At 45.6% G+C, this 24,448-nt stretch overlaps 1 protein-coding gene across 1 annotated transcript in view; it reads left to right on the top strand.

The window, feature by feature from the left end:
- Positions 1–24,448, top strand: part of ASTN2 (astrotactin 2) — a gene marked incomplete at its 3' end in the record, with an annotated part of 830,851 nt that overhangs the window by 172,140 nt on the left and 634,263 nt on the right. Inside the window, exon 3 of the mRNA XM_081066707.1 lies at positions 12,135–12,519. Within this exon, the coding sequence (XP_080922833.1) occupies positions 12,135–12,519 (385 nt within the window). The remainder of the gene's footprint in view (positions 1–12,134; positions 12,520–24,448) is intronic.

Genomic DNA, 24,448 nt, shown 5'->3' with positions numbered 1-24,448 from the left:
GCCACTAACCGACTCTGCAACCTTCGGCAAAGTTTCCTCTCGGAGGCTCCCTTCCCTTGTCTGTTCAGAATGCCTCGCTCATGCGGCTGCTGTGGCTACCTCCTTAAAAAACGTACGCGAGGACCTTTGTTCTGCAGATGGGTTTAGCTTATGAGGGAGCAGGGCCAAGACTAGGGTGTCAGTTGTCTGATTCCTTTCTCAATGTGGTCTTCCTCTGGCAGAATTTTTTTAGGCACCATTCACTGGCGGCTGGCCGTGTTCTAGCCACTATCTGGAATCTCTTTGTGCGTTCACTTGTTTAATGCTCATGATAGCCTCATTCTGTTAAGACTGCTGCCTTTAACTTTCAGTGGAAAATGCCGGGGCTCAGTGAAACGCAGTGACCCACCGAAAGGGCAGTGACAATGGCGGCTGTGGAACTCAGGACTGTCAAGTCCAAAGCCCGCGTCGTCAATCTTTCTGCTATCTAGTTGGTTGTCCAGTCTTTCTGTCACATTTCCGGTGTGAGTATATTTGACTGGATGGGCCAGCCCTTGCGCCCCCACTTTGAACTTGATTATAATTGAAATTGTAAGGAAGTTCTTTTGATTTCCACTTCCCGTCTGGTTTACATTTAGAGGCTGTAAGAGACTCTTTGTTCTTACTAAGTTTCCCTCTGGCATAGAGCTTATGAAACTGTGCGTTATAGGAATTATCTGCTCACTTATCTATTCCCCCAAACCAACGGCGGGTTCTTCTATGCCGTGTCACATCTGTTCCTCAATTTAGGCAGAAGGTTTAGCATAGGGTCCAAGCACAACAGTAATAGTAGGAACGATTGAGCAAGGAACTGCCCTGCATTGAATATTTTCTATAGGCCAACGGCGGCATGATATATTTTACATACATCACCTCATCCAATCCTCACAGCAGTCCTTTTTGTTGACTGGCATTATTCCCATAGTAGAGCTGGGAAAACTGAGCCTCATAGGAAGAATTTTCCAAGGTCACACCTCTGGCTGGTCGAGAAGCACTTGAATGTGGGTCTGTCTGCTTTCAGGCATGCCCTTCACCTGGCAAAAGAATAAATCAATGAATGAGTGCAAGGTTTCTCCCTGGCTGCCTGGGTTCGTCTGTTTATCGTCATGACTCAGAGAACAGGAAGAAAATCAGTCCTCTCGAAGATGCTTTCTCCCGCCCTCTTGATTCATCCATCCTTCAGAGTGGGATTTCAGACAGAACTTGAGAGGCCACCTGAGGATATGGAATAGGATACTGATTTGTGCTAAATGGCTCCTGTGAATTATCTCCAGCCTTCTCTCACACACAAATGGAGACTTGCCAAACAGATGGAGGTATATTTCAGTCACCTGCCTTCGGAGAGCCGCTTATACTGGCTTCATTCATTAATTCTTTCAACAAGTAATTGAGGCTCAACTATGTACCCGCGCCATTCAAATACGTTCAGAAATAAATAAAACCCTGCCCTTCTCTCCCTTGCCTCTCAGTGCAGAAATGCAATGCGTACTTAATGAGGGCTGTCACTGTCCATCTCTGGCTAGACCCTAGGTATCCGGAGATGGTTAAGGACGCCCTCCAGGGGTACTCAGGGTGACGGGAGGGGAGTTGGCAGGCAGAAGCGTGGATCACTGAGGATCCTGACGGGATTTGATCCAGCCAGAGAGAGCAGGTTCAGCAAGGCTTGGTGAGCACTCATGATCTCAGAGTGGAGGCTTAAAGGACGACACGAGGAAGTGTGGGGAGGGCATTTCAGGCAGAGTGAGCAGCCGGAGCAAACAGCACAGCTGCGTGAGCTCGTGTGAGGGCTACAGGACATTTAACCGCGATAAGTACATGCACGTACATCTGTAATACTAGGCAGCATGTCGTAAGAATATATATATATATATATTTCTACTGTTCAAAAACGCTTTCACATTTGCCTTTGCTTTTCTCGCTTGGAATACTGGAGCTGGAATGACTGTTCAAAGCCATCTAGTCTCACGTCCTCACACTGAAGAGGGGGAGGGATGTGGTCAAGGTCGCGTGACGTGGAACCTGTGGGAGGACAGCAGCGGTGAACACGGGAATGGAGCTGGGAGACTGCGCATAGACTACCTCCTACTCTGGTGGAGGGAATCGGTTGCCCCACCACTACCTTGGATCTGATTTTTCAGGAAACAAGGCTCTACATCAAAAAGGGAACTAATGTTTCCCAAGAGCCACTACTTGTAAGCCGGTATGCTAAATGTGTTCTTTAATGCAGTCTCGTACTCTGGCCCAAACCCTCTCAGTTTGGTATTAGGAACCCAACTTACAGACGTGAAAAAGGAGGAGACTCAAGTGATGTACCCAAAGACGCACCACGGAAATACAGTGTAGCCATGACTCAAATCCATCTGTCTGAGCCACGGGCAACACTGGTGTCCCAATGTTCATTAGCTTTCCCCCTGATAAATCTCTCCAGTGTTCAGAATGATCTCCCAGGATTTGGCCCCTATTCTGATCTGATGTTAAGATGACAAAGGAAGATTGATCTGGGTGGGAAATGAATATGTTCCAAAAAACCGTTGCGTTTTCACTTTATTTCCTTGGCATTACCTTGGGATATAAAATAGTGTCTCTAATAGATACATTATAAGTAGATGATTAGTTTAAAAGAAAAATGTTTCATTTTCTATAATGGGACCTACTTAAATAGGTTACCATATATCTGTCTAGAGGCAAATAGATGACTATAGATAAATATAGCTAATTATAGACATGAAGATCGGTGCGAGGCTATTTTTATACATATGCATGTATATACGCGAATCTTTATCTGTTGTACATTTATCTTCTCCTAATTGTTCACCCATGTGAACTTATCTCTTTATTTGATTATGTGCTGGGATCTTTCATAACCTACTGGGAACTTACCTAGGGGGAAAAAAAAATAACAAAGAGGTTGATTTCTTTCTAATCCGGTGACAGAATCCACGCCTCAGTGTCATGTTGGTACCTTCTCCCTCCCCTTTGCCAGCCAGTCAAACACTGAGTCTTCTTATCCGGTGGCATATATCCTGTTCCTACTCCATTACCTAACTACCCACTTCAACTGCCCTCATTACAAGTCTCATGGTCTCTCTTTTAGACCAGGACTTCCTCAACCTCTGTACTAGTGACGTGCGGGGCCAGGTAATTCTTTGTTGTACGTGACTGTCCTGTGCATGTAGGGTGCTTACAGATTCCCTGGTCTCTACCCACTAAATTCCAGTACACCCTCTCCTCACGGACTAGAAATGTCCACTGGATGCTGAGGGAGCTTCAGGAGAATAAAATAACACAGGTCAGAGCCATATTGCATAAGGCATGACTGGTCTTTAGGCATTAAGGATCCAGAGAGTTTTTTTCCAGTTCGACAACCCAAGATGTCTCCATTACCAAATGTCTCCTGGGGAGGCAAAATTACCCCCAGTTGAGAATTACTGCCATACACTATTAATAGCTATCTGAATGGGTTCCCTTCTCCAGTCTCTCCACCATACACACCCAATGTGATCTTGACATCCTATTGCTTAAAAAAAAACAACCTCTCTGGATCCTTAATGCCTGAAGACCAGTCAGGCCTTAAGCAATATTGCTGTGTTATCTGACCCATGTTAGTTCATTCTCCTGAAGCTCCCTCAGCATCCAGTGGACATTTCTAGTCCGTGAAAGAGCAAGCCTGCAATTTTCTGGAAACTGCCCCAGCTGCAAGGTTTATCCCATATGTTGGCCACCTTATCGCGTATTCTCAAGCAAGTTTATCTTTTGGGTCTCCACGGTTTCATCTGTGCAATGGGTGTGATAATCTAACCAGTTGGGGAGCTAAGGAATGAGCATCTCTAGCTCTATTACAAGGTAAAAAAGGCTAACACCTCTTAAGTGAGGGTTACGATGAACCACAGTGGGAGTCCAGAGGATAAAGAGATTCCTTAGGGTTGAGACTGGAGAGAAGAGATCCATCCCAGAAGACTTCACCAAGGAGATTGCATTGAAGTAGCTGTGAGGTCTGGGTGGTATTTCGATGTGCAGATGTGGGAGTGAGGAATAAAAACGAGGGAGCCTTCGAGGCAGAGGAAGTGGCTTGCGCAAAACCTCAGGATAGCTGGTACAGAGTGAGTGCCAATGTGGCTGGATATTTATCACTGCCTACTTTGTAGTCGGTGCCCAGTAAGGTTAGCGGCCTGGAGGGGTGACGCACACATTTTGAGAAAGATATTTTGAAACCGTGTGTTTTGAGACTAGGTTATCCACAGAGGTGGAAGCCTGACTGAGAAGAAGTGGAACTGTCCAACTGCAGGGCTGTCAGGCTTAGTCAGTGGGGAGGGGCTCTGCTTCCAGCTGTGCCTCTGTTATGGTAGGGAGATGAGTTGAGAATAGTGGGGGAGGGAACGCAGCCTGGGAGATCCTCCAGAGTGCATCAAAATTACCAGGGTGCAAGGCAGCCGTTACTGGGACTGAGGACAGCCATAGGATGAGAAAAAGGGAAGGTGGTGGATTTCTCAGCAGCTTTTGGGGGGTATCGGTAATATAGCCTGCCTCCAATACCATTTTAGGTTGTTCTGTAAACTTGGTCAAGTCACTTCTCTCTGAACCTCAGTTTCCTTATCTGGAACACCAAGGGTTTGGATGATTTTCTAATAATCCCTCCAGTTTAAACATAGACTGGGGCCTGAAAGGAGACTTCCCAGAGAACTTGGAGACCCAGCCCCCTTCCCTACTAGCTCTGTCACTTTGCAAATGGCCAAAGGAACATCCAGCGGATCAATAGTCCTCGGTTATCCTGGGGATGGCTGTCAGGACGAGACACAAGTGACGAGAAGAGAAGGACATTACTTGGGAGAATATGCATGTTCACAGCTCTGAGGATTAAAGGCCCATGTTCTTATCACTGCTGAACAGAGTATTATAAATCCAGTCTTAGAATACCAAATCCCCTTGCAGCTTGGCCGTTGTGAGGGAATATTAAAAAGGCCGGAGACAGAAATAATCAGTTTCCAAATGACACATTGTCAAATAAAGCATTTCTCACATTATCCCTTTCTTTCCTTTCTCTGGCGCCTTCTCCCATGCCTCAATATTTTAACATGAAAAATAGATTAAAATGAGTCCAGGCTGAATGCCGTTTTAAGTTTGACTTATCTGAAGTCTCTCCTTGTGGGGTAGTGTGTGGGTGCTTTTATTTTTCACCTTTATATATTTTTCAGTGTTTGATATTGTGTATGCAAGCAAACCAGCTGAAGGTACTAGCATTGGGATAAAGGTAGAACAGCAAAGAGGGGCCATGCAAGATTGGACCAGCTGCCCTGTGGATGCCCGGTCAGAGCTGACCAGGGTCGGACCAGGTGCCCTGTGGATGCCGGGTCAGAGCTGACCAGGGTCGGACCAGGTGCCCTCTGGATGCCGGGTCAGAGCTGACCAGGGTCGGACCAGGTGCCCTGTGGATGCCGGGTCAGAGCTGACCAAGGTCGGACCAGGTGCCCTGTGGATGCCGGGTCAGAGCTGACCAGGGTCGGACCAGGTGCCCTGTGGATGCCGGGTCAGAGCTGACCAGGGTCGGACCAGATGCCCTGTGGATGCCGGGTCAGAGCTGACCGGGGTCGGACCAGGTACCCTGTGGATGCCGGGTCAGAGCTGACCGGGGTCGGACCAGATGCCCTGTGGATGCCGGGTCAGAGCTGACCGGGGTCGGACCAGGTGCCCTGTGGATGCCCGGTCAGAGCTGACCAAGGTTGGACCAGGTGCCCTGTGGATGCCGGGTCAGAGCTGACCGGGGTCGGACCAGGTGCCCTGTGGATGCCGGGTCAGAGCTGACCGGGGTCGGACCAGATGCCTGTGGATGCCGGGTCAGAGCTGACCAGGGTCGGACCAGGTGCCCTGTGGATGCTGGGTCAGAGCTGACCAGGGTCGGACCAGATGCCCTGTGGATGCCGGGTCAGTGCTGACCGGGGTCGGACCAGGTACCCTGTGGATGCCGGGTCAGAGCTGGCCACGGTTGTCTCCCGGGTCAGGAGACCAGAACTGCAAAGTCAGGATGTCAGCTAGGTATGCTCATTCTGGATGCTTTGAGGGAGAAAGGGTCCCCGCCTCCCAGGAGCTCCTGACGATTGCCAGCAGTCCTTGGTGTCCCTTGGATTGTAAATGCATCACTCCAATTGCTGTCTCCATGTCCCGTGACCTCCTTCTGTGTGGGGGTGTGTTTCTGTGTCCTTTCCTCTCATTAGAAGGAAATTGGAAGTCATTGGATGTAGGGCCCACCCAATCCACTGGGAGCTCATTTTAACCAGTGACAACCACAAAAACCCTATTTCCAAATGAGACCCCATTCTGAGCTTCTGGGTGGACTTGAATGTTGGGGGATCATTTTCCAAACCACCACCAAGAGTGAGTGAGAGAGAGAGAGCTCTGGGCTGAGGGCGCAGTCAGGATGGAAAAGCTCAGAGCGTCAGACGTGTGTGGTACTGAGGTAGGGTGTGAGGTGGGAATTGTGGGAGCTGAGGCACGGAGAGAATCAGGCCCCTAGTCAGGAAGGGCCTTGGAAGCCAGGCTCGGGGTCTAGGCATTATCCTGAGGGTCGCCAGGAGCCAGGAAAGGGTTTTAAGTAAGAGTGTGTTAGGATTTGGTTTAAATGGGAGGAATAGAGAGGCTGAAGTAATGGGGCTGGTATTTGTTGACTTTTGTGGTGCCACGCCTTTTATTGTCTTGTTTAATCCTTAGCATAAGCCATCACATTGGGAATAATCAGCACATGTTATACGTGAGGCTGTGGCAGCCCAAGAAGGTAAAATGTCATGGCCAGCTTGTCACGCGCAGCCAGCAGAAGCAGGGGAGCAGACAGATACCCATGCGGCTTCTGTTCCCCAGACCCGCATTTCCCCATCATCCCACTGCCCCTGGCATCACATACCCTGCCCTTGTGTGGCTTCTGGGGCATCTGAGACTCACTGTCAGTGACAACTGACACTGAGTGGGCTGATCCTGCTCTGGAGAGACTTCTAGTACGGAAAGTTCCAGAAGGGATGGGGACACACACATTTCTTCTGTCTCTTTCCTGCTTCCTGCCTGCAGCTTAGCGAAATCTTCAGAATGATGAGAAGGTGGCAATGTTCACCCCAAGACCTGTGATCCCCGTGAGTTCACAGAAACGGACCCCTAACTCATAGACGGGCACTTGTATTTCTGGGCCTTGCTGCCACTTCTCCAGCCTTGTTTGTCTTGGGCCTCCCTAGAGTGAACACAGCCCAAATCGAATTTGGCATCGGGTCATCCCTGAGGCCGGCAGGGCCTCAGCTTGCCACCCCTGGAGCCCTGGCCTCCTCCTTACTTGCTTTCTAAAACGTCCCCCCCCCCCCTCACCTAACATCCCCTTCTCCCTCCTCTGGCGCCCGCTTACCCTGAAGCATTTTCTCCTCTGCCAAGACCTGTGTTTGCTTCTGGCATGTAGACTCAGGGTCAGGACACTCTGGTCCTGCTCCCCTTCCCAGCGGCAGCTCCTGCTGTTTGCTAGCCGTGGGGGAAGGAAGCCCGCACAAAAGTGGGGGTGCAGCTCTGCAGGCGTGGCCGGTGCAGCAGCCTGGACCAATCCAGGTGGATGCAGAGTGACGTTTCTTCTTGATCCTCAGTTACCCATCTGCTCCCTTTGGGTGAAGTGTCCCACTAGGACAGAGGTGGCCAAATGGCTCTCCTCAGCTCCTTGGCTTGTTGTGCACGGCACCCTTCGGTATGTAAGGGCCATGACAGCAGTGTTCAGACCTGATCTGCCCATCAACCCTGTTGGGTAGCACTGATGCCAGTTTATCTCCCATTTACCATGTGCCAGGTGCTGAGCACAGCACTCCACCTCCAGGAGCTCTCCACTAACCTCCCTCTCTAAGGATGTTTTTGACCCAGTTTTATGGATGCAAAAATAGTATTTTGAGCAATGCAGCCCATTGTGCAAGACTGCCTGGCTTGTATGTGGCAGCGTGAGATTTTAAAGAAGTCTCCCTGACCCCCAGTCTTTACCTCTAACCGGGAGCTATACTATTCCAATTATCGCCAAGTCCAATTTACAGATGAGTAAACTGAAGGTTCATAGAAGAAGCTGGGGAATTTGGGATCACACAGAGACTAAACTTGAATTCAGAACCTTTTCCCTGCATGCTCTACTTTTTTTTGGGTCTACTTTTTTTATTGTCAGGAGCATAGGGCTGGTCAGTGGTGATTGCCGCAGCACCCCAGCTGCTCCTATGTCTTGGGCAAAGCCCGTGGAAGAGCCCATGTGGGGACGTCTGTATCAGTAGGTCGGTATCACTGTGAGCCTTTGAATACTGGAATTCTCCTTTGGCCAAGTTTGCACACTGAAATTCCTATCTGTAACGGAAGCCACGTGGTTCGTGGTCAACTGAGGTTGGTGGGAGTTGAGGTCAGGGCAGGCTGGGGAGTGAGGATGGGGCACCTGTGCTCACACAGGAGGGCCGAGCCACAGACCCGGACTCATGTTACATGAGTGAGCAGATCCTTAAGCCAATGGGACCGTCAAGCTTAGCCTCTGCCAAAGTAGGGGAAGGGAGGGGAGAGGGCAGGGTCCCCTGCACCTCCTTCTGGAAGTTCTTCATGTTGGGAAATGTGTGCCTGGAATTGCCTACGTCATCTGTGGAGGCAGAAGCGGGGCTGGGCAGCGGCTAATGAGGCCTTAGGTGGCCCTGGCCCTTCCTACCCCGAGCAGAAGTGGGACGCGGTGCTGAACTGACCTCCTAGCTTGGATCTCAGTAGTGGACTTCCTGTCTCTGGGCCTCAGTTTTCTCCCTTAACGTGTGACCATGATGCCTAACATGCACAGTCGTACAGGTAAATGACAGAGCGTGTAAGAAGCGTTTGTCCAGGCTGAGAAGGATTTGGGGACCCAAGACAAGGTTTGCAGAATAGGCATTCCCGGGGCAAGAGGTCGAGTCATGCGTTCATTCATTCCTGTATGTATTCATTCAGCATTCAGCACGCCCTTGCTGTATGCTGTTGACAACAGTAATAGCTGACAGTGTGTGAGCAGTTACCAGGTGCCCCACACCGCCCTAAATACTCCCCACGCATTTTACTTCGCGTCACCATGACCCATTGAGGTGGCACTGTGAATACTGCCTTTATTGAACCAACGACAAAACAAAGACTCTGAAAGGTAAAGTGACCTAGTCAAGGTCACACAGGCTCTAAGTAATAGGGCCTGGACTAAAACCATGTCACTCTGAGGTCAGCTTGTAGCCATGACAGCAGATACTGCTGGAGGGCTCTGCAGGCAAAGGATGAGGCTTTCCGCCTTCCAAGATCATCCCGTGTGGACTTATAAGCTGATCCAGGGCTGCAGGAGTGACCAGGAAGGGGGTAGGGTGCAATGAGGACAGGGAGGGGCCGTGGTGGCAGGTGGATGGTTTGCTTAGGCCTCGTCTTCCCCAGGTCAGGGTTAATCCTGGGACTTGACCACAGGGTCAAACACCATAATCAGGGTAGACAGAAGGGGCTGGAGGTGAAGGGCTCTGGACAGGCCAGGCCTAACCCTCACAGCAAGTCAAACCCCCAAAGATGAGAAGACAGAGGGACGAGTTGGGCAAGATTTCCCCAAGGGCATCAGTGGACCCAAATCGAAAGCTTTTCTGAACAAGCCGCCCAAAGATGTGTCCATTGAATCCTCGATTTGAAAATAATGTTTCCCTTTTCCTTCTCAGGATCCTCTCTCTCTCCATGTACCCTCACCATCTTTCCCGTGTGTTCTTCTCCCTCCCTATGGTCTCTGAGAACCACTGGGCTACAAAATAGCCAATGGCTGTACAATGCAGAGCGAGGTTCAAATTGCTGCTTTACCACATCCTGGCCTTTTGTATCAGTTGGACCTGGGAACAAAACCTGTGTGACTTCAAGCAACTTACTTAACCTCTCTGAACCACCTTTCCCATATTTTACTTATAGAATGGAAACTATAATCCCTTTCAAGTATGGTTGTCTTTAAATCCTTAAAATTAAATAAAACAACATTAAGTAAAAGTAGTAAGGAGAAACCCTGCTATTGTTTTTGCCAAATATTAGTGTTCTTCCTGCTTCCTTTTTCTCTTCTCTCTCCTTTCCTATTATCTTTTCCTTCTCACTCCTCCACAGTCCTCCCCTGTCTCCTTCCTTTCTCAGGTCTGATGCAGAAAAACGACAAGTAATACCATGTCACACATGATTTGTAGACCCAGAAAAATCATTGTTGTATGTTCTTGTTCTGTGGAGGGTAAATGGATGTATTCTTGTTTTCCTAGAGCTCCAGAAGTGATGAACTACACACACACACACACACACACACACACACACACACACGGCATATATTTGTCAGATTACACACGTATACACACACATGAACACACGCACACACCATATATATATGTATATATAAATACACAATACTTATAACTTTGTTCGGTTTGTGTATTTGTTTTTAGTTCTCACATTCAGAGAAACCTTCCTGGGGATGCCACAATGCCTCATCACTCAAGGCAGGGCTCTCAGCCATACCCGCCACCTGGCCACCTCTGCAGCCCCTTATTCATACACCCCACCCTCTGTGGAGGTGATGGATTCTAGTTTAGTGATCTGAGAGCCTTGCAAAAAGAACATTATAGATTTCCAATGCAGTTAGCGGGATGGCTGAGCTATTTTAGTGAGTAATGTTCTTCTTGGCCTAAACAGGTCTTTTTAATCGCAGTCACCTTCCCCCCACCCCAACGTGATGCATTCGGGGTTAACAACTGTCATGTCTGTTAGGTGTCATACATTTAGTTATCAGAAATTGTTCCTGCCTTCAAAGAGACCTTAGTCAAGGAAGATCAAGGAAGATCAATGGGCCACATGGGTGTGGTTGAAAGAATATAGGCTTCAGAGCTCAACAATAAATCCACACACACACACACACACACACACACACACACACACACGGCACCGATCTCGCTCTGCGACTCACCATCTGAGACCCAGTCTTGATTTCGCCGTGTCCCCTCCCCCCACACCACCAGGGTGGTCCTCGCGACTCTGGATTCTAAGGACAATGCAGGGACTCAACAAAGTGGCCTCCAACCTCCCAGACCTAAAGCGCAATATAGAATGAAGAAAAGCAAGCTAACTGAGAGGGCCTATCCCTGTCCTTCAGAGATGTTTCTCGCACAGAGCAAGTGAGGGGAGGCCAAGAGGGTGCAAACCTGCCACCTTAAGCCCTCAACAAGTGCTATGGGGAGTGTCGTCCTGTTTTGAAATACCCCTGCCCTCACGGCGCTCAGAGAGCAGGCTATTTCATGAATTTCATGCATCCCATAAGAAATGTTCATGAACCCTTACGTGTGTTCCACTTTAATGTGTGATACACAGACTAAATCATTTACCAGTTGGATGCAGTAAGAAAAATAAACTTCTGTTTGCCTTAAACTTCTCATTGAAGGAGCCCTAGAAAGGGACTTTTTTTTCTTTCCTTCAAGGAATATGTATGGAGTATCTACGTTGTCCCAGGCCCCTTGTGGGGAATCAAACCTTAAAAGATTGCATTTCTGATAATGAAGGAAATAAAAACTATGCAGAAATTATGTTTGACTGAATAACGCTCTGACATTTGCAGTAGGGTGGAAGAAAGGCTGTCTATTGAGCCCTCAGTGGACTCAGTCTAGAAATGAGAAAGCAAGGCTGAGAAAGTATGAACAAATGTCCTGGGGCCATTCAACTGGTGGGAGGCAGAGTCAGGGCTCAGACATTCACTTGTGTGAAGCCACAGCCCTGACTCTTCCCAACATTTATTTAGCAGTCTGCATTGCTCTGGCATGAGCATTATCCATCTCCTTTGCTCCTTATGAAGAAGGAAAGGCAGGCTTTCTTTCTCATCTATATATTGTTACATATGAAAAGCAAGGCTCAGAGAAGTCAAGCCGTTTTCCCAAGGTCACACAGCATGTTGGTGAGAAAGACAGGTTGGGAAACAGTGTCTCTCCAGCGTCAAAGTCATGGCTGGTGGTTCTCGAGGCTTTGGGAAGCAAATCCAGCGATTGTGGGCTGAGTGTGGTGACTAGGAAAGTCGCCTCCAGCACTCTGGCCAGAAGAACAGTGGCCCACGTGCTTGTCCTTCTTCCCTCCTGCTCCAGGGTGGTCTCATCGCTCTGCTGCTGCTACTGCTGGTGTTCACCGTGGCGCTGTTCGCCCAGCGGCGCTGGCAGAAGCGTCGTCGCATCCCCCAGAAGAGCGCGAGCACAGAAGCCACGCACGAAATCCACTACATCCCATCGGTGCTGCTGGGCCCCCAGGCCCGGGAAAGCTTCCGCGCTTCCCGGCTGCAGGCCCACAATTCTGTCATCGGCGTGCCCATTCGGGAGACGCCCATCCTGGACGACTACGATTATGAAGAGGAGGAGGACCCTCCCCGGCGCTCCAATCACGTCGCCCGTGAGGACGAGTTCGGCAGCCAGGTGACCCACACCCTGGACAGCCTGGGAAGGCCAGGGGAAGAGAAAGGGGACTTTGAGAAGAAAGGTGAGTCCTTGTTTCATCCCACCTGCCTGGGGGGCATTTTGGGGGAGCAGGGAAGAGGCACAGCAGCTGGGTGGACACTGACCATGTCTTCTGGGCTAAGCCATTGTGGATTATGGCCAACCTCTCTGTTGGGTTATCAGAGTTAATCTTCTCTGGTTCTTTAATAGTGATGGGAGAAGGAAAATAAAATAAAATGAAAGAGTGCTGATATTCTTAGAATTGGAGTTTTGAGAAGCATCAGAAGTTACAGAGTTCAACATTTCTCCCGTGTCTTAATTACCTCCCTGGATGGCCTTCTCACTACCGAACAGAGAGCTCATCTCATTTCCAGATACTACAATTAGAAGGTTTTCCCTTATATTGAGTTGAAATTGGTCTCCCTAGCCTTCCCTGTCCACAAAGAAAATCAACCTGATCTTCCTTCTCCAAGGCAACTCTTGGGAAATTTGGCAACAGAAAAAATAGCACCCTGTAAGCTTTTAGAAGTCAACCTAAAATACACAATCCCTGTTTCTTCCGCTAGTCTCAAGGGCCATGTGTTTCAGACATTTTACCACTGTGGTCCATGTCCTCCAGGGAGAGATTCGAATTTTTCATTTCCTGGAGTGTAACACGAGAACTGACACTCTTCTTCCTCCAGGGGGGTGCTCCTGTACTGAGCTGAACGGGACTTCTACCTCCCTTCTGTCAGCTACTCTGCTTCTGTTGATGCGGCTTAAGGTCACATTTATATTTTCACAGCTATTACTGGCTCCTAGTGAAACTTTTGATGATGAAAACCTCTCATTCTTTTTCATATATGCTATTGCAAAGATGTGTTCCCTTTATTCTATTGGAGGACCGCTGATAATTTGGGCCTATGCACAAGATGTGTTGTTTATATTTGTCTTTATTAAGTGTCCGTGATTCCAGCTTGTTTATAGATGGAGTTTGGCTATTTTCCTTTGGATGAATGCCATAGAGGTACCTTTCTGCTTTTTCTCTACACTGTTGTTCGGATGCTGATGATAATGTTGGGTTAAAGGTTTGGCCTGGACATCCCACTTCTGACGCTGACCCACTCTGCTTTGTGAGCTGAGAGGAACCCTGATTACTTGGTCCAGCCCTGGGCCTCTAAACTCTACATTCTTCTCCTCTTCCCCTAAGGTCTATCCTCTCAAATGCATCTTTTTATGATCCACCCACTCACCCCCCACCCATTCCTTGCCTCCACCAAGCTCCAGATGAAGAATAGCAAGCATCCTCAAAGTGGGGAAGCAGGTGGGGAAGTCAGGTCACTGCCAATTATCTTATTTGATCTTTTTTCTTCCTTCCCTTCCTTCCTCCCTCCTTTTCTCCCTCTCAACCTCCCTCCCAACCTCCACCTGTCTTTCCTCAAACTGGAAGGCAGTACAATATGGTGATAGTGTCTGCATTCAGGAGGCATTATGATACAGAAAGTATGTTTACTATCTCTGTGACCATGGACATGGCATACGCGTCTCTCCCATAAAGGGACATGCTAGTGTTCTACCTTGCACCGTGGTTAGGAAACTTAAACAGCATGACTCCCATAAAGTGCCTGGTACTTAGTAAACTTTCGATACACATTTCTGATATTGTTATTCATGCCATCAATCTTAAAAGATGTGACATTGTGTCAGATGCTATGATAGACCCCGGGATAGAGGTGAGGATGGCAGTAATATCGCAATAATCCTCCCAAGAGAAAAGTGGCGATAGGGGTTAGGAAACCCAAGCTGAAGCTGGAATAGTCCTAGATCTTTGCCACATAGCAAAGGACGTGGCCGAGCTGAGGTAAGTAAGTGCCTGATCCTTAACACCAAGACCCAAACCCCGGGCTAGAAGGAGGCTGCAGATTTTTCAGTTCACTGGCTGCATGTTGTGCCCACGTAGCCTTGTGGTGAGGGCCTGTTTCTTTGGAAACTGGGCCCGTCCAGGTCCTCTACTCCTTAAAGAGAACACGCAGTCTTGCCATTTCAGCTGCTGTACCTTTTAGCGGCCTGCAAAGTCTCTCTGAGTTCCTGTCATGGTGGAAGGGGGGCTAGGTACCTGACTCTTCTTTGATGGAGATGGCGCAGGAGGAGAATTGTGCTGGATCCAGAGGGTATACTAGACAAACTCCCAAGAAGTAGGGACAGGTGCTCTTGGCCTTCTCGCCCCCATGGGGTTCTCTAGAGTCGGCATGCTTTCAGACCTACCTCCACATCGTGGCTTAAGGATGACTCCATCCCTCGTGTTTTCTTTCAAGCAGAACTCTATTCAAACAATAACAAAGTCAGGCCCTTATTTTCTGAAATCTCAACTCAAGCATTGAGAAGCACAAACAAGAAATCCAAAGAGAAATACGTGGTAAGTGCACGAGAAATAAGACACAACCCTCCTTGCAAGGCAGGCTGGAGTGGAGGTGAGCAGATCTGACTTGCACCGTATTTTTCAGTTCACTGGCTGCATGGCCTTGGGCACAACTCTTAGCCACCCTGCCCGTCCATGCCTTCATCTCACCTGTTTTCATCTGAGCACAGTTCTGTTTTCGACTGTTCCTCTGAGTAGGCGTTAAAGCAAAGTACAGTTTAAAATAAAACTAAGCACTTCATTTAATGCTGTATCTCAAGTACCCTTAGATCCAGTAGGGGCAGGAGAAGAAGAAGCCGAGGCAAGATGAAAGTAGAGGGGGCACACTTTTCCTGACTCCAGGCAGGATACTGGTGACCCTAACCGTGGGGGGTGGTGCCAGCAGCTGTCCCTGAGCATCTGGCCCTCGTTGCCTGGACAAAAGTGGAACAGCTCTGCTGGCAGACTGCAGAAGATCGAACCGCAGCGACTCAAACCCAATTTGTGTTTTGTTGCTTCAGGTGGCCTTTGCACGAGAGCCACGAGACTCTCTTTTATGTGGTGACCTGGGCACACCCAAGCTTTTTGTCAAGAGTGGCAGGTAGTCAGAGGCTGGACAGTCCATACAAAGGTAATCAGTCCCAAAGCCCTTTGGAATTGCCTTGCCAAGGGCTAATCCCACCTGTATATTTCACACTTAGCATTCTCCTATCAATTCAATCTCCATCACATGTGAGCTCTGTCTGCCTGCTTGTCAGTTTGGACCTGCAAATAGTATAAGGCTAATCTGGAGAGCAGCGGGAGAAAATTTTATTACCAAGGGACAACTGTTTGGGTTCTCAGATCCTAAGAACATTATACTAAGCAGGTTTGACATCCAGATGATATGCACCTGTGTGGCTGGACCCTTTGTTAAATATTAAAGTACTTCTGCGCCAGTTGGTAAATAGCTTGCAGCGTTGAGCCCACCCCCCATCCACTGCCCGCTGCCTGGCAGTCCCAGGCCCTCTGCAAGGACCCTCCTCCACTGCTCGGCAGTCTCCACTGTCCAGGAATAGGGTGGCTTTAGAATGTTGCTCCAGTATTATGGCTGTCATCCTGTCTTTCTAGTTGGTTCCTGTGCTTTAGAAGTTCTCGGGTATTGTGAATAGCACCCCTGATATCACTTAAGAAAAGGAGAATTGAATCATATCAGTGTGTGAGTGCTCAGCACTGTGTTTGTACACAGCAGAAACCCGATACGTTGTAATTCCATTTTTTCTTATCCTCTTTAAATGTATGTGTTCTCTTCCCTGACTATTATGCATGGAAACTCAAGGAATTTAAAGTAACACATTTATCACTTTATCAAGGCATAGAGTAGGGGATGAGTGAATGGATATTGGGTGATCTTAATTTTATTTTCTTATTGTGAAATAAATGCATGCTCTTTGTAATAGAAGGAAGGGAGGGAGGGAGGGAGGGAGGGAGGGAGGACTGGAGAAAGAAAGTGAGAGAAGGAAAGAAAGAGGGACGAATGGGGGGAGAGGAAGGGAAAGAGGGATGGAGGAGGGAGGGAGGGAGGGAGGAAGGAAGGAAGGAAGGAAGGAAGTCTGAGTTTTGAAACTAATAACTAAAAGTCCTACCTTTGTCTCTCCATCATATCTCAATGACAGGACTGAGAGACTCATCCTTTGTAATAGTTTGATCTATATTCCCCTAGCATTTTCGTGTATACATATAAGGAATGTATGTGTATGTGATATATATATATATATATATATATATATATATATATATATATATATATATATATATATAAATTTGAACACATATATGTAGTAGTGGGGCTATCTCAGCCACATGTCATTCCGCAGCAATTTGACAGTTTACCAACAATGTATGAAAATCATCTTTCCATATCAGTCCCACACACATATCTTATTCTTTGGAAAGCTGCGTAGGATCCCAGAATATAAATGCATGAAATGCACAAACATTTACTTTACCACTCCTGTTGGTTCTCTCTCTCTCTCTCTCTCTCTCTCTCTCTCTCTCTCACACACACACACACACACACACACACATATAAAGCTTGCAAAGTGTAAGACTATTTCTGTAAGACAGATGCCCAAAAGCATAATCACTGCATCAAAGGGTGCACATTGCACGTGTGATTTTGGTAAGTACTGCTATATTTATTCATTTCAAAAATGTGTCTTATGCTCTCAGGTGTGGGAGGCTACACATACTCTTCCACACCAATCTGCACAAGCGACCCTTTCCTGTATCACAGTGACTATTCGGATATTATCATGGCCCCTTCTGGTCTTTATCTATATACTTGCCATCATTTTATGTGTGCCACTTTCTCTTTTGATTTTTTTTTTCTAATTCACATTGGTACCGATCTTTTCTTTGTGAAAGAAAAGTCAATCCTCGATGATGACATATAAATGGCAGCGTGAGGTGAGCCTCTTGAAATCTCCCCTGGAATTTACAACAAATTGAACAACTGTAACTCCACAAAGGACTCCCTGCACAGCAGACAGGCAAGAGGAAGAGGCCCACTACTGAAATCATCTAAAGGTGGGCAAACTGTGTGAGCGGGGGAGGATGGAAGGGAGAAGTGCGGAGATGGGGATGCATGGATGCAGGACGCAGACCTAGCTCAGTGCTCCGAACTCACTGCATCTCAGAACAATGGCAGCTGCGGGAGAGGGAAGAACTCAGACTGCTGGTCTCCACTTATGGCCCACAGGGCTGAGGGGGCAGCATATAACACGGCTGAAACCACGCTCATGGCAGAGACCTCTGAGCAAAGACTGAGGAAGGAAGGCTCAAAACAGTGGTTTGAGCCCTCACTGCCGAGCAGAGAATGGAAGCCTTAGGCACTGAGACTAGCCGCCCCCTCCCTACCCTCCCAGTGCTCGCCCCGCCCCCACCTGCCCAGTGCTAGAAGCGGAACAGTAGCAGTGTCGGATCAAAACAGCAGAATATTTGCAGTTCTGAGAACTGGTCCACAGACACAGATTCGCAGCCCAACTAGTTCTGGCAAAGGGGAGGGAGCTGTGGAAGCAGGACCGGCTGTGGTGGTGGTCGCCGCCATTGCTATGGGCCACCTCTCACAACCCACCCTGCCCCTGGCCCCACCTATCTGGGAGGATCCCTGCAGGAGTAAACAGAGCTGCTGAAACGCACAGGTTCTGAATTTGGTGCAGGAAGAGCTTTGGAAGTTGGAAGCTCGCCACATCCCCCCATGGAGGCAGAACCCTATGACCCAGGCAAACTGTTCACAGAGGGGAAGCCCACCTTCCAGGGAATCCCCCCTTTGTGTGAGAAGCCAGAATTGTGCGAAGAAAATATAATACTACGGTGTGAGAGAGAATAAAAGGCTGCAGTCGGAAAGAAAATAAAACATTCTATCAACACCTACTGGAAAAGAAAAGAAATACCCATTTCTATCAACCTGTTGCAGAACCCACTCCTGTAGATGTCTAGGAAGAGAAATAATAAATCATTAACGGCCATGAATAACCAAGTTACAAGACAGCTCAGGAAGAAAATTTCAGTTCTTAAAAACCTCAACGAGTTTCAAGAAAATACAGACAGGCTGTTTAATGAACTAAGAAGCACAATCAAAGAACAAAATAAACATTTTACCAAAGAGATTGAAATTTTAAAAAAGAACCAAATAGAATTTCTGGAGATTAACACTCAATAAAATAAATGAAGAATGAAATAGCCAGCTTAGGTAGTAGAGTTGACCAGATGGAGGAAAGAATCAGTGACATCGAAGATAGAAATCTGGAAATTACACAGATGGAAGAAGAAAGAGACTTGAGACTTAAAAGAAATGAAAGACCTCTACAAGAACGTTCGGAATCCATCAGAAAGAGCAATTTAAGAATAATTGGTATACCAGAAGGAGAAGAAAGAGAGAAGGGAACAAAGTATATTCAAACAAATATTCGATGAGAACTTCCCAAACTTGTGGACAGAAATAAATCCAAGAAGCAAATAGAACACCTAATTACCTCAATCCCAACAGGCCTTCTCCAAGGCACATTGTATTGAAGCTGTCAAAAATCAACGGCAAAGAAAGAATCCTCAAGGCAGCCAGGGAAAAGAAGACGGTAACCTACAAAGGAAAGCCCATTAGATTATCATCAGATTTTTCAGCAGCAACTCTACAAGCCAGGAGGGAGTGGAACCAAATATTCAAACTATTGAAAGAGAGAAATTATGAGCCAAGAATAATATATCCAGCAAAGATATCCTTTAGATATGAAGGAGGAATAAAGACCTTTCCAGACATACAGAAGCTGAGGGAATTTTCTAATACACGACCTGCACTACAAGAAATACTAAAGGAGGCTATTCAACCACCATCAACAGGGACAATTTGTGGCAACATAAAAAGGGGGAGAGTAAAGGCCTGAACCGGAATATGGGAATGGAAAAAGTAAGTGCGCTGAAGAAAATGGAATACTCTAAATATCAAACTTTCTTTTACATAAAATTAATGGTAACCACCCCAAAAAATTCCGGAACTGAAATATATAACATAATAAAAGAAGAAACAGAGGGAAAAATCATAGAATACCACCACACAGAAATAATAGACAACAACAAAAAGGCAAAGAAACCATGGAGACACAATCTTACCAGAAAATTAAAGACAGAATGATAGGAAATCCTCACATATCAATAATCACCCTAAATGTAAATGGACTGAACTCACCAATAAAAAGGCACAGAGTAGCAGATTGGATCAAAAAACTAAACCCAACCATATGCTGTCTACAAGAGACATATCTCAGCTACAAGGACAAGCATAGACTCAAAGTGAAAGGGTGGAAATTGACACTCCAAGCAAATGGTACCCAGAGAAAATCAGGTGTAGCCATATTGATATCAGATGAAACAGACTTCAGTGTGAAAAAGATAACAAGAGACAAAGATGGACATTTCATAATGATAAAGGGGACTATACAACAAGAATACATAACAGTCATCAATATTTATGCCCCCAATCAGGGAGCACTGAAATATACCAAACAACTACTAACGGAACTAAAGGGAGAAATTGACCAAAATACAATTATACTAGGGGACCTAAATACATCATTGACAGCTATGTATAGATCATCCAAACAGAAAATAAATAACGAAATAGCAGCCCTAAATGAAACATTAGAAGAAATGGACATAATTGACATATATAGAGCACTTCATCCTAGAACATCAGACTATACATTTTTTTCTAGTGTATATGGTCATCCTCAAGGGTAGACCGTATATTGGGATATAAACCTAGCCTCAGCAAATTTAAGAAGATTGAAATCATACCAAGGATATTTTCTGATCACAAGGCTTTGAAATTGGATATCAACTGCAAAAAGAAAGCAGGGGAAACCACAAATACCTGAAGATTAAACAACATACTTTTTTTTTTTTTTTTTTTAAACAACATACTTTTAAAGAACGACTGGGTCAAAGAAGAAATTAGAGGAGAGATACAAAGATACATAGAAACAAATGAGAATGAAAATACATCCTACCAATATTTTTGGGATGCAGTTTGAAGAGGGAAGTTTATATCACTATAGGCCTATCTGAAGAAACAAGAAAAATCCCAGATAAATAACCTCACATTACACCTTAAAGAACTAGAAAAAGAAGAACAAATGAAACCCAAGGTCAGCATGAGAAAGTAAATAACAAAAATCAGAGCAGAACTAAATGAAATAGAGAACAGAAAGACAATAGAAAAATTAATATGACAAAGAGCTGGTTCTTTGAAAAGATTAACAAAATTGACAAACCTTGGCTAGACTCACTAAGAGAAAAAGAGAAAAGACACTAATAAATAAAATCAGAAATGAAAGAGTGGAAGTTATCATGAATGCCACAGAAATACAAAGGATCATCCAAGAATACAATGAAGAACTATGTACCACCAAATTCAATAACCTAGTTCTTAGAAACATATAGCCTTCCAAGGCTGAATCACAAAGAACTGGAAAATCTAAACAGACCGATCACCAGTAAGGGAATTGAATCAGTCACCCGAAACTTTCCCAAAAGCAAAAGTCCAGGACCAGATGGCTTCACTAGTGAATTCTACCGAACCTTCAAAGAGGATCTAATATCTTTCCTACACAAAATCTTCCAAAAAATTGAAGAAGAGACAATACTCCTTAACTCATTTTAGGAGGCCAACATTACCCTGATACCAAAACCTGGTAAGAATAACACAAAAAAAGAAAACTACAGACCAATATCTCTGATGAATACAGATGCAAAAATCTTAAACAAAATTCTAGCAAATCAAGTGCAAGAATGCATTAAATAGATTATTCATCATGACTAAGTGGGGTTCATCCCAGGGGCACAAGGATGGTTCAACATCCGCAAATCCATCAGTGTGATACATCACATATACAAAATAAAGGACAAAAATCATATGATTATATAAATTGATGCAGAAAAAGTGTTTGACAAAATACAACACCCATTTATGAGTAAAACACTTAATAAAATAGGTATAGAAGGAAAATACCTTAACATAATAAAGGACATCTATGACAAGCCCTCAGCTAATATACTTAACGGTCAAAAACTGAAGCCCTTTGCTCTATGTTCAGGAACACGACAGGACTGTCCCCTATCACCTCTGCTTGTCAACATAGTGTTTGAATTCCTTGCCAGAGCCATCAGGCAAGAGAAAGAAATAAAAGGCATCCAAATTGGGAATGAAGAAGTTAAATTATCACATTTTGCAAATGACATGATGCTATATATAGAAAACCCTAAAGACTCCACCAAAAAGCTATTAGAAACAATCAACGAATACAGTAAAGTTGCTGGCTACAAAATCAATGTACAAAAGTCCATTGCATTCCTATATACCAACAATGAAAACTCAGAAAAAGAAATACAAAAAAAAAAAATTCTTTTGCAATTGCAGCAAAAAGAATAAAATACCTAGGAATAAACTTAACCAAGGATGTGAAAGACCTGTATGCTGAAAACTGTAAGACATTTTTAAAAGAAATTGAAGAAGACACAAAGAAATGGAAAGACATTCCGTACTCATGGATTGGAAGAATCAGCATAGTTAAAATGGCCATATTACCCAAAGCAATATACAGATTTTATGGAATCCCAATCAAAATCCCAAGGGCGTTTTTTTAAAGAAATAGAAGGAAAAAATCACGAGATTTGTATGGAACCGCAAAAGACCCCAAATAGCCAAAGCAATCTTAAGAACAAAGAACAATACTGGAGGTATCACACTCCCTGACTTTGACAAAGAAGCAAAAAACATACAATGGAAGAAAGACAGCCTCTTCAATAAATGGTGCTGGTAGAATTGGATAGCCACGTGCCAAAGAATGAAACTGGACTGCTATCTGTCACCATGTACCAAAATTAATTCAAAATGGATCAAGAGCTAAGCATAAGACCTGACACAATAAACTGATAAGAAGAAAACATAGGTACTAAACTTACGGACCTTGGGTACAAAGAGCATTTTATGAATTTGACCTCAAAGGCAAGGGAAGTAAAAGCTAAAATTAATGAATGGAACTATATCAAACTTAAAATCTTCTGCACAGCAAAAGAAACCATCGACAAAATAAAGAGGCAACCAACTGAATGGGAGAAGATTTTTGCAAACAGTGCCTCCGATAAGGGGCTAATATCCAAAATATACAGGGAACTCATACAACTCAACAAGAAAGAAACAAACACCCCAATTGAAAAATGGGCAGAGGTCCTAAAGAGACATTTCTCCAAAGAGGACATACAAATGGCAAATAGACATATGAAAAAATGTTCAACATCACTAATCATCAGAGAAATGCAAATAAAAGCCACAATGAGATATCACCTCACCCCATTCAGAATGGCTTTCATCAACAAGACAAATAGTAACAAGTGTTGGAGAGGCTGTGGAGAAAAAGGAATCCTTAGACACTGTTGGTGGGAATGCAGACTGTGCAGTCGCTATGGAAGGCAATGTGGAGGTTCCCCAAATAATTTAGAATTACCATATGACCCAGCAATCCTGCTCCTGGGTATCTACCCCAAAAATCTGAAAACATTTATACGTAAAGACAAGTGTGCTCCAATGTTCATTGCAGCTTGGTTTACAGTGGCCAAGACATGGAAACAACCAAAATGTCCTTCGATACATGAATGGATAAAGAAGTTGTGGTATATATACACAATGGAATACTATTCGGCGGTAAGAAAAGATGAAATAGTACCATTTGTGACAACATGGCTGGATCTTGAGATTATAATGCTAGCGAAATAAGTCAGACAGAAAAAGCAGAGAACCCTATGATTTCACTGATATGTGGTATATAAACCAAAAACAACAAAAGAACAAGACAAACAAATGAGAAACAAAAACTCATAGACACAGACAATAATTTAGTGGTTACCAGAGGGTAAGGGGGTGGGGGGAGGGAGATGAGGGTAAGGGGGATCAAATATACGGTGATGGAAGGAGAACTGACTCTGGGTGGTGAACACACAATGTGAGATATAGATAATGTATTATAGAATTGTACACCTGAAACCTTTGTACCTTTACTAACAATTGTCAACCCAATAAACTTTAATTTAAAAGAAAGAAAACGTCAGTGCTCATCGTTCCTCTGAGCTAGGATTCTTTTGGTGAATTGATGCAAAAGAAAGGCTTGTCTTCACTGTCCTCCTTTAGTTCAGGGCCTTGGGTGGAAGAAGGGAAGAGAAATGACACCATGTACCCGCAGTGGCCCACAGTGACAGGTCGGGAGGGGCCACTGTCTCTGTGACATGGGGCTGTAGGGTGAAGCTTACTGTTGCGTAGGATCACAGAGCAGGGTGTCTCAGGGTGAACTGGCCCTTTGCTGAGAGGAAGGGGAGGGAAGGACTTTCACTGAGTCCCTAAGAGCCCCTCTGCCATCCTGTAGGTTATCTTAGTCATTTGTAATTACCCTGAGTGGAAGGTGGAGGGAAGGGTTGGCTAGAAAACCAGTGCTGACTGCTAACAGCTGGCCTCTCGTTAGTGATCCTCACTGTTCTGGAACTTTCCACGAATCATGTCCTTTACACCTTCCAGTAACCCCGTCGTTAGGTACTAATTGTGCCCCCACTCTACAGAGCAGGAGATCAAAGCAAAGAGGGCTTAAATAGCCTGTCCAAGGTCACACAGCTAGAAAGTGGCAGAGTGTGGATAAAACACTAGCATGAGTGCTGGCATGGTAAGGGGCAGAGCTGGCTTGTGGACACACTATGCCACACTGCATTCTGTCATTCTTTGGAAGGCACGTGGCCCTTCAATCCCAAGGATAGCTAAAGCTTAGCGACGATGAGCTTGCCTCACCTGTAAATCTGGGAAGAAAAATAGGTAATTAACATCTGTTCTCCAAGGCGGGAAGCTGCCACGTAGTGCTTCGGAGCTAAAATGGCAGAAGTGACTTGGCAACAGGGAGATCAGAGTTTTATGCAGTGTTTTGAGTGGTCCCCAAAGGTGCAGGGAACTCATGTTTGGTGTCAATAAAGCACTGTAGGGTGACGGAGAACTGAGAAGCTGTGTATTGCTTTACCTTCTGAC

Source organism: Rhinolophus hipposideros (assembly GCF_964194185.1).
Source record: "Rhinolophus hipposideros genome assembly, chromosome: 11".
In the NCBI taxonomy this organism is placed as follows: Eukaryota; Metazoa; Chordata; class Mammalia; order Chiroptera; family Rhinolophidae; genus Rhinolophus; species Rhinolophus hipposideros.
The sequence above is the reverse complement of the archived record's forward strand: the minus strand, read 5'-3'. Positions and strand labels throughout refer to the sequence as shown.